This window comes from Mytilus edulis, chromosome 7, assembly GCF_963676685.1.
Source record: "Mytilus edulis chromosome 7, xbMytEdul2.2, whole genome shotgun sequence".
Classification (NCBI taxonomy): domain Eukaryota; kingdom Metazoa; phylum Mollusca; class Bivalvia; order Mytilida; family Mytilidae; genus Mytilus; species Mytilus edulis.
In genome coordinates this window covers 36819133-36833147 of record NC_092350.1, presented here as the reverse complement: position 1 = coordinate 36833147, position 14015 = coordinate 36819133, and the positions used below count along the sequence as shown (strand labels likewise).

The 14015-nt window shown below is 32.8% G+C and overlaps 1 protein-coding gene and 1 long non-coding RNA gene across 2 annotated transcripts in view; one reads left to right on the top strand and one right to left on the bottom strand.

The window, feature by feature from the left end:
* Nucleotides 1-14015, bottom strand: part of LOC139482647 (uncharacterized) — a 256737-nt gene that overhangs the window by 176933 nt on the left and 65789 nt on the right. The window contains exon 6 of the mRNA XM_071266634.1: nt 2625-2763. Within this exon, the coding sequence (XP_071122735.1) occupies nt 2625-2763 (139 nt within the window). The remainder of the gene's footprint in view (nt 1-2624; nt 2764-14015) is intronic.
* LOC139482649 (uncharacterized) overlaps nt 1-14015 on the top strand; it is a 231091-nt gene that overhangs the window by 197794 nt on the left and 19282 nt on the right. The window lies entirely within an intron of this gene.

The following is a 14015-nucleotide window of genomic DNA, read 5'->3' as shown; positions in this document are numbered from 1 at the left end:
ACTAAAGTTATTGTGCGAAAACCAAGAATAATGCTTATTTGGGCCCTTTTTTGGCCCCTAATTCCTAAACTGTTGAATCCAAAACTCCCAAAATCAATCCCAACCGTTCTTTTGTGGTCATAAACCTTGTGTCAAAATTTCATAGATTTCTATTTACTTAAACTAAATTTATAGTGCGAAAACCAAGAAAATGCTTATTTTGGCCCTTTTTGGCCCCTTATTCCTAAACTATTATCTTGATTAGTATTAAAGATAAGCTGTAAACATCAAATGTGTTCAGCAAAGTAAGGTCTACAAATAAGTTCATATGACCAAATTGTCAATTGACCCCTGAAAGAGTTATTGTCCTTTAAGGACAATTTTATAAAAATTTGTTTATCATGTTTTTCTTACTTTAAAAAATCTTCTCTAAAACTACATAACCAATTCCAAGCAAATTCAAGCTGAATGATCCTTAGGGTATCTAGAATAAATTTTGTGTTTTATTTTCTGTTTCGACAAAAAACATGCCCTGCTTGGGTAAAAATAGAACATAGGGGTAAAATGCAGTTTTTGGCTTGTATCTCAAAAACCAAAGCATTTAGAGCAAATCTGACATGGTTTAAAAGTGTTCACAAGGTAAAGTTCAGCCCTGGAATTTTCAGATGAACCTAACAACCCATCGTTAGCTTGCTGCCACTAAATTGGTAATTTTAAGAAAATTTTGCAGTTTTTATACAACCGAAAAAATTGAAATATTTTTTGGTGTATATTGGTATCACATTGTCACATACTTGGCCACAATCATCAACAAGGTATCTATATTGAAAAATGTGTGTGGTGACCCATCCAACCAACCAAGATGGCCACCATGGCTAAAAATAGAACATAGGGGTGAAATGTAGAATTTGGATTAAAACTTTGAAACCAAAGCATTTAGAGCAAATTGGACTTGGTTTAAACTGTTTATCAAGTCAAGATCTATCTGCCCTAAAAATTCTCAGATGAAATGGACAATGGGTTGTTCGGTTGCTGTCCCTGAATTGGGTAATTTTTAAACAAATTTTGCCGTATTTGGTTAATATCTTGAATGTTATTATAGATAGAGATTAACTTAAACAGCAATAATGTTCAGCAAAATAAGATCTACAAATAAGTCAACATGACTAAAATGGTCAGTTGACCCTATAGGAATTATTGCCCTTTTACTTTCAAATTTTAACAAATATTTTCCTCTGTAACTAATGGGCCAAGTTCATTATAGATAGAGAGAATTGTAAGTAGCAAGAATGTTCAGTAAAGTAAGATCTACAAACACATCACCATCACCAAAACACAATTTTGTCATTAATCCATCTGTGTCTTTTATTTATGCACATAGACCAAGGTGAGCGACACAGGCTCTTACAAGCCTCTAGTTTGGGGAGGGGGAAATTGCAATTGCATATAGTATATTGCAAAAAAGCAAAAATAGAAGATAAATTCAAATCATAACCATTTTTAAGTTCTTTGACTACAGTTATTGTGTGTCTGAAACCTTTTAAGGAGGCTCGCGGGGATAAGATTTTCAGAAAAAAATTAAACATTAATTTTTCATTACAAATTTTATTGATTACCTTAAGTAGCTGTTACTTTATCATATGGTACAAAAATCATTCCAAAAAATCAATTCGTGTTGGCCCCAGCGGACTTTTAAAATGTAGATGTCATCGATAAAGCTTCAAATTATCTCCCTTTGGTGCAAAAATGCCATTTTTTGGCATAAAAATTGAAATATCTTTTTTATCTCATCGGTGACCTATATTTTTTATTGTTGTTTTCGAATAAGCTGTACATAGACTAAATAATTGTAAAATTTTAGCGATTTCTGTAATTTAGTTCTTTTTTTATTTCGATATTGCCGCTATTTCTTCTATTAGTTCAACATAAAAGAAGGACATTAACAAAAATGTATGCTCCATTCGAAGGCAGATTGTGAGCGTAAATGAACGGTGACCCCATTTTTTTATTTCATTTTTCTATTAAGTATAAGATAAAGTTCATTTATAGAAAAATATAGAGAAATCCTATATTAAATAAAAAATTTCATTTAGACCCGCGAGCCCCCTTAAGTGTCAAATATTTAATAACAATCCATATTCAAACCTGCGAATATTGTGTCCATTTTTGCCCCAAGTGGTAAGGGTTTTTTGTAACAAGCTGTGCTCATTGAAACAATTTATATTTAATTCTCTGACATCAATTAATCATCCTGTATTAAAAATCTTTGCTTTGTAAAATATTGAATTACAATTAAAATTCAACTGTATCATGCCTGAATGTTGTGTCTATACTATTCAGTGGTCAACCAGTTGTAAAAAGGTGCTTTAGGTTAAGCACATTGTTAGTTCATTTTATCAATGGCTTATACCGTCTTTTGTCCAGTTTATCCCTTGTTGAACATAAATGTACAGTTCACTTAATACTAGTATAGACACTTATTAAGGTATAGCATGAATTATATAATTAGGATATGTGGTTTGAGTGCCAATAAGACAGCCATCCTGTAATACATACCTGGTTTCCATGTGATTTGGTTCAAACTTTGTTTATGTATAGCCATAAACTGATCAAAAATAACCATTATAAGGTTTAAAGATACTTACTCATCAAATATAACTTCAGTGCCTTTTGTGAAGATGACAGAAGCTGCTGTTGGTGTCGACATTAGTTTAATTAGTTCTTTTCTTTTTACTTTATCTTCAAACACCTGAGATCCATGTCTAGGTCCAAAATATGATATATCTGTAATAACATAATAGCTTTGCATGTTTGATCTATTGCAACTGTCAGTTTCACATTTATATATAAGTTATTATCTTTAAAGAATGTTTGACATAACACTACTATTAATTTTTAGCTCATCTGGCCTGAAGTGCCATTAGTGATCTTTTCAAAAATAAATCATAGCTCTGAAACCATGCACTAGGCCAAATTTAACTAAACTTGGCCACAATGATCATCAAGGTATCTAGTTTCAAAAAATTGTAAGGAATCCGCAGAACCCAGGGTCTCACCTACTTTTTGCTGTTAATCGCAGGATCAACAAAAATAAGGATTTTTTTCTTCTTAAAATATTTCTCTGGATACTAATTTTTGATTGTAAGAAGCTTCTGTCCATGTTTGGTAAAAATCCAGGATAGTTTAAGAACGTAATTAATGTTTTAAAAAAAATTAGAACAACATTTTCTTTTATATACTATAAGCCTTTGATCATTAACAAGCTTCGATGAGTGAATGTAATGTTTCCTGGCAGAAAAACTAAATAAAAACTTTGATTGTTGATTCTGGTTCTTGAATTCTACACAGAAAATCCCGTATTGGAAGACGGTCTTCAGTTGGCCCCTTACTAAGTTTTTGAAATTTGCTTGTGTCAAAATAAATTTGTTGTCTCCTTGAAAAATTTCCTGTTTCAATTCGTTTCTATTATAAGAGTGCAATGTTACACACCTAATTTAACATTTTGCCATTTATATTTAGACAAAATTTGAGAATGGTGAAAGTGATAAAACCTTAATTGACCTTGACCTGTGTTTGGTGGTAACAAGCATTGTGTATAAGTTTCATTACAGTTGTTTTCCATTTCATACCTGTCAACCTGTGACGATGAAAATGCAGGTCATGACCTGCATTGAAGAATAAAATCTCAGGTCATAACGCGTACGAACTTTTACGAGCTGAATTTCAGTATTTATGGTACATTTTCTTATAATGTATATCAAAGATACCAAAACATCAATGCATGTTCACTTGGTTAAGTCATTTTAAATCTTATTTATTATTATTTCATAACACTTTTAAAGGTTTTTATAAACTTGTGTATCACAGTCATATGTCCTTTACTTTTTTTTCATCATCTAAAATTTATTTTTCAAATGTAATTTTAAAATGAGACTACTAGCCTTTAAACATACCATATAGATGAATTACATGTATGAACATTCATCTCTCAATGGACAAGGAAATTAGACTATGATAAAATATAGTAATACAGTTAAAGGAAGTATAAATGTAAAAAATAATTTTCAACTTGTTTTTAAAAATTGTATAAAGGTATAAAAATAATGAAAAGTTATTTTTCTATATGTATTTGAATTTTATATTATTATGATTTAATCTTTTTCACCCATAAAACGTAAATATAAGGAATAATTTTGAATGGTGACAAATAAGGGGAAGTAACTCTTAGTTGAAATATCTTTGTAAAACAACAGGGCAATTTATTTACGACCTAAAGCTAAACTAATTGGTGTTAATCAACAGTGTGTTTGACACCAAAGCTGTCAAGTGAAGCCATGCACTTAATTTGACAGTTTACATAGCTAGATGAACTGCATGTTCTAGGAAGAATTACGAATTTGCCGGTATTTCAAAGGAATATTACTTATGAAAATCAATCTCAAGGCTAAGAAATACGTGTGAAATCGGGTCATTTTCGGAATTTCCGGGTTATTTCAATGACCCGGCGGATGATCCGGGTAATCCCTCAGAATTGTGAAAATCTCGGGTCACACCCGCAGAATCCGGGTCAGTTGACAGGTATGCCATTTGTTTGATTTGTTTGAGCTTTTGATTTTGCAATTTTAAAAGATCCATCTTTTTTTAACTTTTTTTTAAGTTTTAGGACAATGTAATCTAATGTCAGAAAACAACAATAATTTTGTGATGTACATGCGTACGAACGATAAGTGTCCTTTAGACACTAAGAACACTTAAGTTTCCTCAGCCATGGAAGCAGCATAATAATCATGCTAAGTTGCTTAATTAAAGCAAACACTTCCTTCGATAAAATCAATATGTTTCATGTAAAAGTTTTTGTTTTGTGCATTTTGTAGCCATGAACATGAAGCCATTATTTTCACACCAATGAAATACAAGAGCATTTTTTTGGCTTAGAAAGAATTTACAAAAGAAGTCTCCATTTGAATTATCCTTCAACCCATTTCATTGTTGTCTAAGAATTATTGACTACTAGCATGTTGAAGAGTCTGTCTGACATACCCGGCATTTAAAAGAGCAAAAAACAGTTTTGGGTATTAAGGTCTTTTTATTCAATTCCTTGTTCAAATCGAAAATAAAATATGTATCATGAATGTAAAGCTTATTAGTCAACCAACCATGATGGCCGCCATGGCTAAAAATAGAACATAGTGGTTAAATGCAGTTTTTGGCTTATAGCTCAAAAGCTAAAGCATAAGAGCAAATCTGACATGGGGTAAAATTGTTTATCAGGTCAAGATCTATCTGCCCTGAAATTTTATGATGAATCGGAAAACCCGTTGTTGGGTTGCTGCCCCTAAATTGGTAATTTAAACAGGGTTCGTACGGGGCATGGAATCCTGGAAAAGTCATGGATTTTTATTTAGGGGGGGAAAGGCCTTTAAAAGTCATGGAAAGCTATATTTTAGTGACAAGTCCTTGAATAGTCATGGAAAAGGATTATTTGCACTGTAATCTTTATTGCATGTCATCAAACATCTCAAATTAAATGATCCCCGTAGTTTTTGTCGAAACTGTTTCTTTTTCGAATGCTAGAAACAAGGCCCCAGTTGTGGTAAGTGTAAAATGAGAATTTAAAATTCGTTTCTTCAAAATTGTTTATAAAAATATGCGACCGCATCTGGTTCCCTTTATAGTGCAATTTGCTTTAACAGTATAGAAATAAGAAACCAGCTATCGGAATATCGCTACCAAACAGCCGTTGAAAAACACTTTTAATGATAATGTATATTTTTTAGTGTAATTTCACATTGCGATAAGACGTGTCACGGTACTTGTCTATCCCAAATTCATGTATTTGGTTTTGATGTTATATTTGTTATTCTCGTGGGATTTTGTCTGATGCTTGGTCCGTTTCTGTGTGTGTTACATTTTAGTGTTGTGTCGTTGTTCTCTTATATTTAATGCGTTTCCCTCGGTTTTAGTTTGTTACCCCGAATTTGTTTTTTGTCCATGGATTTATGAGTTTTGAACAGCGGTATACTACTGTTGCCTTTATGTATATACGTATGGATAGAGGAGCTGAAATGATAAGAGTCCTACATAGAGTAAAGAGCAATTTTTCATACAAAAGTTGTGAGGATATCGTCTCGGTATTTAAAAATATGTTTCTGGATAGTAGACAAATGTCACTTCTGAAATGGTAATGATGCCTCTAAGTAGGAAGGTGATGGTTTTTTGTCTACAATGTATTATCTGTTTGATGAAAGTCCAACCAGTCAAGAGGATTATTCCAAATAACCTTTTCTAATACTTTGTTTATTAAAATATTTCAAAATTTGTATATATTCTTTTATACTGTAAAAAGAGGCAGAACATATACCAAAGGGGACATTTAAATGAGTGTGTAGGTCATACTCTTTCATAGAATCTTTGATAACAAGTAGGTCTACATCATTGTTAGCAAACTTAACTCAGTATTGTCATTCATAAATATGTTGGTATTTCTCATTGTGTTTCAGTGCAATTGTGTCATTATTGGATGTTAAAAAGATTGTTTATTTAGTTGCATGGAAAGGACACAAAAGCATGTTTATAGCATTAGGGATGAGTTTTTGGTCTATAGTTTTGGGGTATGGAAATTTCATAAAACATCCTTGAAAAGTCATGGAAAAGTCATGGAAAAATAGAACTAAAAAGGTGTATGAACCCTGTTTAAAGGAAATTTTACTGTTTTTGGTTATTATCTTGAATATTTTTATAGATAGAGATAAACTGTAAACAGCAATTATGTTCAGCAAAGTAAGATTTACAGATAAGTCAACATGACCGAAATGGTCAGTGGACCCCTTTAGGAGTTATTGCCCTTTATAGCAGATTTTTAACCATTTTTCGTAAATCTTAGTAATCTTTTACAAAAATCTTCTCCTCTGAAACCACTGGGCCAAATTAATCCAAACTTGGCCACAATCATCTTTGGGGTATCTAGTTTAAAAAAATTGTGTCCAGTGACCCGGCCATCCAACCAAGATGGCCGCCATGGCTAAAAATAGAACATAGGGGTAAAATGCAGTTTTTGACTCATAACTCAAAAACCAAAGCATTTAGAGCAAATCTGACATGGGTAAAGTTGTTTATCAGGTCAAGATCTATCTGTCCTGAAATTTCCAGATGAATCGGAAAACCTGTTTTTGGGTTGCTGCCACTAAATTGGTCATTTTAAGGAAACTTTACTGTTTTGGGTTATTATCTTGAATATTATTATAGATAGAGATAAACTGTAAACAGCAATAATGTTCAGCAAAGTAAAATTTACAAATAGGTCAACATGACAGAAATGGTCAGTTGATCCCTTAAGGAGTTATTGCCCTTTTTAGTCAATTTTTAACTTATTTTCGTAAATCTTAGTAATCTTTTACAAAATTTTCTCCTCTGAAATTTCTGGGCTAAATTAATCCAAACTTTGCCACAATCATCATTGGGGTATCTGGTTTAAAAGAATAAAAGATCAAACGCAATGAAACTTTATGAATAACATCTAACAAGCATTTTTTAAAAGAATAAAAGATCAAACTCAAAGAAACTTTATGAATATATAACATGGCATAAGTCAATGTTGAAACTGTTGTTGGAATGGACACTGTTACCATGAAAACAACAAAAATGTCCAAAAATCTCAAATGCTCCAAACTTAATGAAACTTAATATAAATGGTAAATGGTATAAGTAATTAAGATAAGACTTTGGACTTTGAAATTTCCAAAATGGCCGCTGTTGCCACAGAAACTGCAAAAATGTGAAAAATTGAAAAATGCTCAAAACTTTCTGAAAATTTACTTACAAATATGTTGTGATGTATTTATGTGTAAATACTGTTTTAAATTTTAAAAATGGCTGTAGTTTAGTGGCAATGTGGGAAGGGTGCCGTCCGCTATTACATCTGTTTTGGCGACTTTATGTTTTTGTCCCAATTCTTATTATTATGGCGTCCTCAACAGAGTTTGGGTGACATATTGTTATTCTACATTTTTTTATGGCCCCGGAACGAAGATCATCACTTTGCATCCGTCGTCTTTGTCTGCTAACTTTTACAAAAATCTTCTTCTCTAAAGCTACTGGTTCAAATTTAACCAAACTTGATCAATCATCATAAGGGTATCTAGTTTAAAAAAATGTGTCCAGTGACCCGGCCATCCAACCAAGATGACCACCATGGCTAAAAATAGAACATAGGGTAAAATGTAGATGTTGGCTTATATCTCTGAAACCAAAGCATTTAGAGCAAATCTGACAGGGGTTTAATTGTTTATCAGATCAAGATCTATCTGCCCTGAAATTTTCAGATGGATCAGACAACCAGTGGTTAGGTTGCTGCCCCTAAATTGGTAATTTTAAGGAAATTTCGCCGTTTTTAGCTCACCTGGCCTAAAAGGCCATGTGAGCTTTTCTCATCACTTGGCGTCCGTCGTCGTCGTCGTCTGTCGTCGTTAACAATTTTTCAAACATCTTCTCCTCTGAAACTACTGAATGGATTTGAATGAAACTTAGCATGATTGTTCCTTAGATTATCCTGCACAAAGTGTGTGCTTCGATTTTTGATCCGTCAAAAACCATGGCCGCCGTTACTTAAAATAGAACATAGGGGTCAAATGCAGTTTTTGGCTTATATCTAAAAAACGAAAGCATTTAGAGCAAATCTGACATGGGGTAAAAATGTTCATTACGTCAAAATCTATCAGCCCTGAAATTTTCAGATGAATCAAACAAACCATTGTTGGGTTGCTGCCTCTTAATTGGTAATTTTAAGGAAATTTTGCAGTTTTTGGTCATTATCTTGAATATTATTATAGATAAAGATAAACTGTAAACAGCAAAAATGATCAGCAAAGTAAGATCTACAAATAAGTTAATATGACCAAAATTGTCAATTGACCCCTTAAGGGGTTATTGTCCTTTAATGACAATTTTTCACAATTTGTTCATCACATTTGCTAACTTTAAAAAATCTTCTCCTCTGAAACTTCTGAATGGATTTGGATGAAACTTAGCATGATTGTTCCTTAGATTATCCTGCACAAAGTGTGTGCTTCGATTTTTGATCCGTCAAAAAACATGGCCGCCGTTACTTAAAATAGAACATAGGGGTAAATTGCAGTTTTTGGCCTATATCTAAAAAACGAAAGCATTTAGAGCAAATCTGACATGGGGTGAAAATGTTCATTAGGTCAAAATCTATCGGCCCTGAAATTTTCAGATGAATCAAACAAACCATTGTTGGGTTGCTGCCACTTAATTGGTAATTTTAAGGAAATTTTGCAGTTTTTGGTCATTATCTTGAATATTATTATAGATAAAGATAAACTGTAAACAGCAAAAATGATCAGCAATGTAAGATCTACAAATAAGTTAATATGACCAAAATTGTCAATTGACCCCTTAAGGGGTTATTGTCCTTTAATGACAATTTTTCACAATTTGTTCATCACATTTGCTAACTTTAAAAAATCTTCTCCTCTGAAACTACTGAATGGATTTGGATGAAACTTAGCATGATTGTTCCTTAGATTATCCTGCACAAAGTGTGTGCTTCGATTTTTGATCCGTCAAAAAACATGGCCGCCGTTACTTAAAATAGAACATAGGGGTCATATGCAGTTTTTGGCTTATATCTCAAAAACAAAAGCATTTAGAGCAAATCTGACATGGGGTAAAAATGTTCATTACGTCAAGATCTATCAGCCCTGAAATTTTCAGATGAATCAAACAAACCATTGTTGGGTTGCTGCCACTTAATTGGTAATTTTAAGGAAATTTTGCAGTTTTTAGTCATTATCTTGAATATTATTATAGATAAAGATAAACTGTAAACAGCAAAAATGATCAGCAAAGTAAGATCTACAAATAAGTTAATATGACCAAAATTGTCAATTGACCCCTAAAGGGTCCTTTAATGACAATTTTTCACAATTTGTTCATCATATTTGCTAACTTTAAAATATCTTCTCCTCTAAAACTACTAAACCAAATTCAACCAAACTTCAACTGAATGATCAGTAGGGTGTATAAAAAAATGTTTGTGCTTTATTTTTTATTTCGTCAAAAAACACAATTTGTTCATCATGTTGACTTACTTTAAAAAATCTTCTCTTTTGAAACTGCTGTATCAATTTCAGCCAAACTTAGGCTAAATGAGTTTCAGAGTATGTAGTATAAATTTTATATTTCATTTCCTTGTATGTCAGAAACATAGCTCCTATGGCTAAAATAGAACATAGGAGAAAATTTTTTTTTTTTTTTGCTTTTGAAGAAAATAGGACGATTCAAAGAACATTTAAATAAATTGAAAAGCCAAAATAATCATTGATGAGAGATTTAACCAAAAAAATTAAGGTGAGCGATTCAGGCTCTTGAGAGCCTCTTGTTTGTTATTATCTTGAATATTATTATAGATAGAGATAAACTGTAAACAGCAATAATGTTCAGCAAAGTAAGACCTAAAAATAAGTCAACATGACCAGAATGGTCAATTGACCTCCGAAGGAGTTATTGCCCTTCACAGTCAATTTTTAACAATTTTCATAAAATTTGTAAATTTTTACTAACATTTTCCACTGAAACTACTGGGCCAATCATTATAGATAGAGATAATTGTAAGCCGCAAGAATGTACAGTAAAGTAAGATCTACAAACACATCAAAACACCAAAACACAATTTTGTCATGAATCCATCTGTGTCCTTTGTTGAATATTCACATAGACCAAGGTGAGTGACAGTCAGGCTCGTTTTATTCATAATCTTTCTTATTATTCCACACTTTCTTGTTCAGATCGTTTTTCAGAATTAAATGGACAAAGGATGATGGAATTTTACCAAAATGTTAACCCCCATGTGCAAATTTGCTATCCGAGGGGGGGATTTCCAAGATGGCTGCCGTTGTCATCCCAAGAGAAAATAAATCTGGAATCCCGGCTGGAATTACGATGGGATTCCAAGTGGGATCCCACCTAATTCCACCGGGATAAAATTTCGGGAATCCTGCCTAAAATCCGGGAATTCTGATGAAAATCCCGGTTGAAATATACTGGGATCCCACTGGGATATTGTGGGATTTCAATTGGGATCCCACTGAAATAAAATTTCGGGATTCCCGCAAAAGAAGCGGGATCCGGATGTAAAAGTACTGGGATAAAATTTCGGGATTCCTGTAAAAGAAGCGGGATCCTGATGTAAATCCCAGTGGAAATATACTGGGATTCCCAGAAAAAAAAGTGGGATCCCAAAAATAAATCCCAGCAGGATATACATGCACCAATTCAAATTGCACTGCCACTGGGATTCCTGGGTTATTTATGCAAAAGGATACATGTCATGTTCTCCTTTCTGTTAATTAATTTGCTGTCTCTGTACTTCCAACTAGTATTGCTGAGTAAATTATGGTAACTGGAATATCTGCATGCAATCTGTTTCGTTGGCAGCTCCATTTAAAAATATCATTAAATCCCCTAAAAGTATCAAACAAATCCACAAAGAATCATTTATTCAATACGTTTTGAAGCAACAAATTCAATAGAAATATTATTGCATGTTTATACAGTAGATTGGAAGCTAGTCCAAATAATTATGAAGTCTTGGAAGGCTATTTTATTTTTTTTTGCAAATTAATTACCCTCCCCCTTTTTATCCCCTGAAGATAAATAACTAGCGACTTATTATTTTCACCAAATAAACATACACACAACTGAATTAAATTTTCACATACCTGTACTAGTTATGCCTGTTATGTGACAAGAAGTTTATTCATTGTATATGTTAAAAACAAATATATTTTCAGTTTATGCTTTTATATTTTCTGATGTTGATTTGCTCAAATAAAAACCATAAAAATCATAGTTCCTCAATGAATTATTTTTATAATCATTATATGCACATATACACATGTTAAATTAAATTATTAATGCACTTATCTGAAAACATCTTCATCTTCGTCCTCCATAATTCAGCGTAATCAGATTTTGATGACGTTTTTACCAGTACACTAACATCAACATGACAACTCGCCCCAAATTATATCGGCCAGAAGTTGATCTAATTGTCTTCGTAACGGTATTATAAATAAATTAAAGGTATCGTATAAAAGTATTAATTACTGGCCAGTTTTTACTAAATATAAGAAAAGAATACTTTATTAATTTGCACATGGTGCATGCTGATAAGATAGTGGCCGCATTATTAAGGACAGTATTTTCTAGGGTCGAACTGTTCAGTACCAATTAAAAACAAAGCACGTGGACATTATTTTTTTTTACATTTGACACAAGTTGAGAAACCAACATTTTACGATGTCGATCATTATCTTATCATTGATGCCGGACGACAACTAATAGAAACGCACTCATGGGAACTTGGGGAACATCAGAAACGCCCAAGCTTGTCTGGCAAAACACCCGTTGGCATTTCTCGGACGCCCTGCCATTTTTATCGCGAAAATCTCGGCATTTTTCTGACTTGTAAATATCTGTCAAACTGAATATTAAGTGACACTTAAATGTGATTGGCTTCACCTGACAGCTTTGGTGTTACACATTGTTAATTAACACCAATAACCATTACTTGATGATATCAGAGACATAGATCTATGTATACCACTGTGATGTATACACAAATTAACAAAACACTTACATATTTTCAACAACCTTATTATGGTTCATACAATTTCACGTTTTAACTAGACTGGGATCCCAGCTACAGACAGTTATCCCGATTGGGATCCCGGCTTTAAACAGTTCCAATTGGGATCCCACCTTCAGACAGTTACCCCGAATGGGATCCCAGTGTTCGATATTTATCCAGTTTCATCTGGACTGGAATCCCGGCTTCAGACAGTTATCCCGAATGGGATCCCAGTTTCAGATATTTATCCCGAATGGGATCCCGCTTCCAGATGCGTATTCCGGCTTATCCCGACAATTTCACCGGGATGCATTGCAGAGTTGGCAAAAACCCGGGTTTTATGAGTATTGCCCAGCCCAGTGGGAAATACTGGGAAAACCCGGGTTTTACTGGGTTTTAATGGGTAATACTGGGCAATACTGGGTAATATAAAATACTGGCCTGAATTTTAAAGAGGATTCAGTGATCAAACTCAGTTGCAATACATTTAAGATATTTATAAACACATTTTGATTTATAAATTAGTTTACTTGTTTGAGAGTGATGATACAAGTGTATATACATTTGAAAAAAGTACTATTCTTGCAACTATTTAACAAGTAAACATGTAGTCACACATTACACAAATATTAATGGAAAAGGCCTTTATCAATAATTCTCTTCTGAAAGTCTATTAAATCACCCGTTTGTCTAGATTGGTCAAACTGTTAACATAAATTCAAAGACTTCATTTTTCAAATGCATTTATCTTACATTAAGAATTAACAAGAAAATGTAAGAAAAATTACTTTTGCATTCTTTATATGTACATCACTAATTAATAAGTAATTATTCAGATTAGGACATTGATATGTTTATATAACAATATTCATCCTTTTCATTTCTATAAGGGTTAATGACTTGACCCTGTAGGATGTTTATTTAGCAATATGATTGCATAGACATTTAAATTTACAATTCACATAAACACTGCTATAAAATGCATTTTTTTTTAAAGTTTGGATAGTTGAAACAATACATGGAAATTAACAAGGTATTAATAATTCAAAAATATTCAAATTTTGTATTCTGCCTACATAGAAGTAGTGAAGAAAAGAATGAAATTGAATTTTCAATCTTCTAGAAACATGACTCTCAATGGTTATCTGTATAAAACGTATATTTTTAGCTATAATACTATGAAACTACAACAAGACTTTACTATTTTGTGTTAAAATAAGCTTAAAAAGTCTTATTGCCCAGTATTACCCAGTATTACCCATTTCTGGGAGTATTGCCCAGCCCAGGAAAACCCGTGAATTCCCGCCTGGGTTTTCCCGGGCGGTTAATACTTTGCCAACCCTGATGCATTGGGATCCCGATTGATCCCATTTTCGTTTTCTCTTGG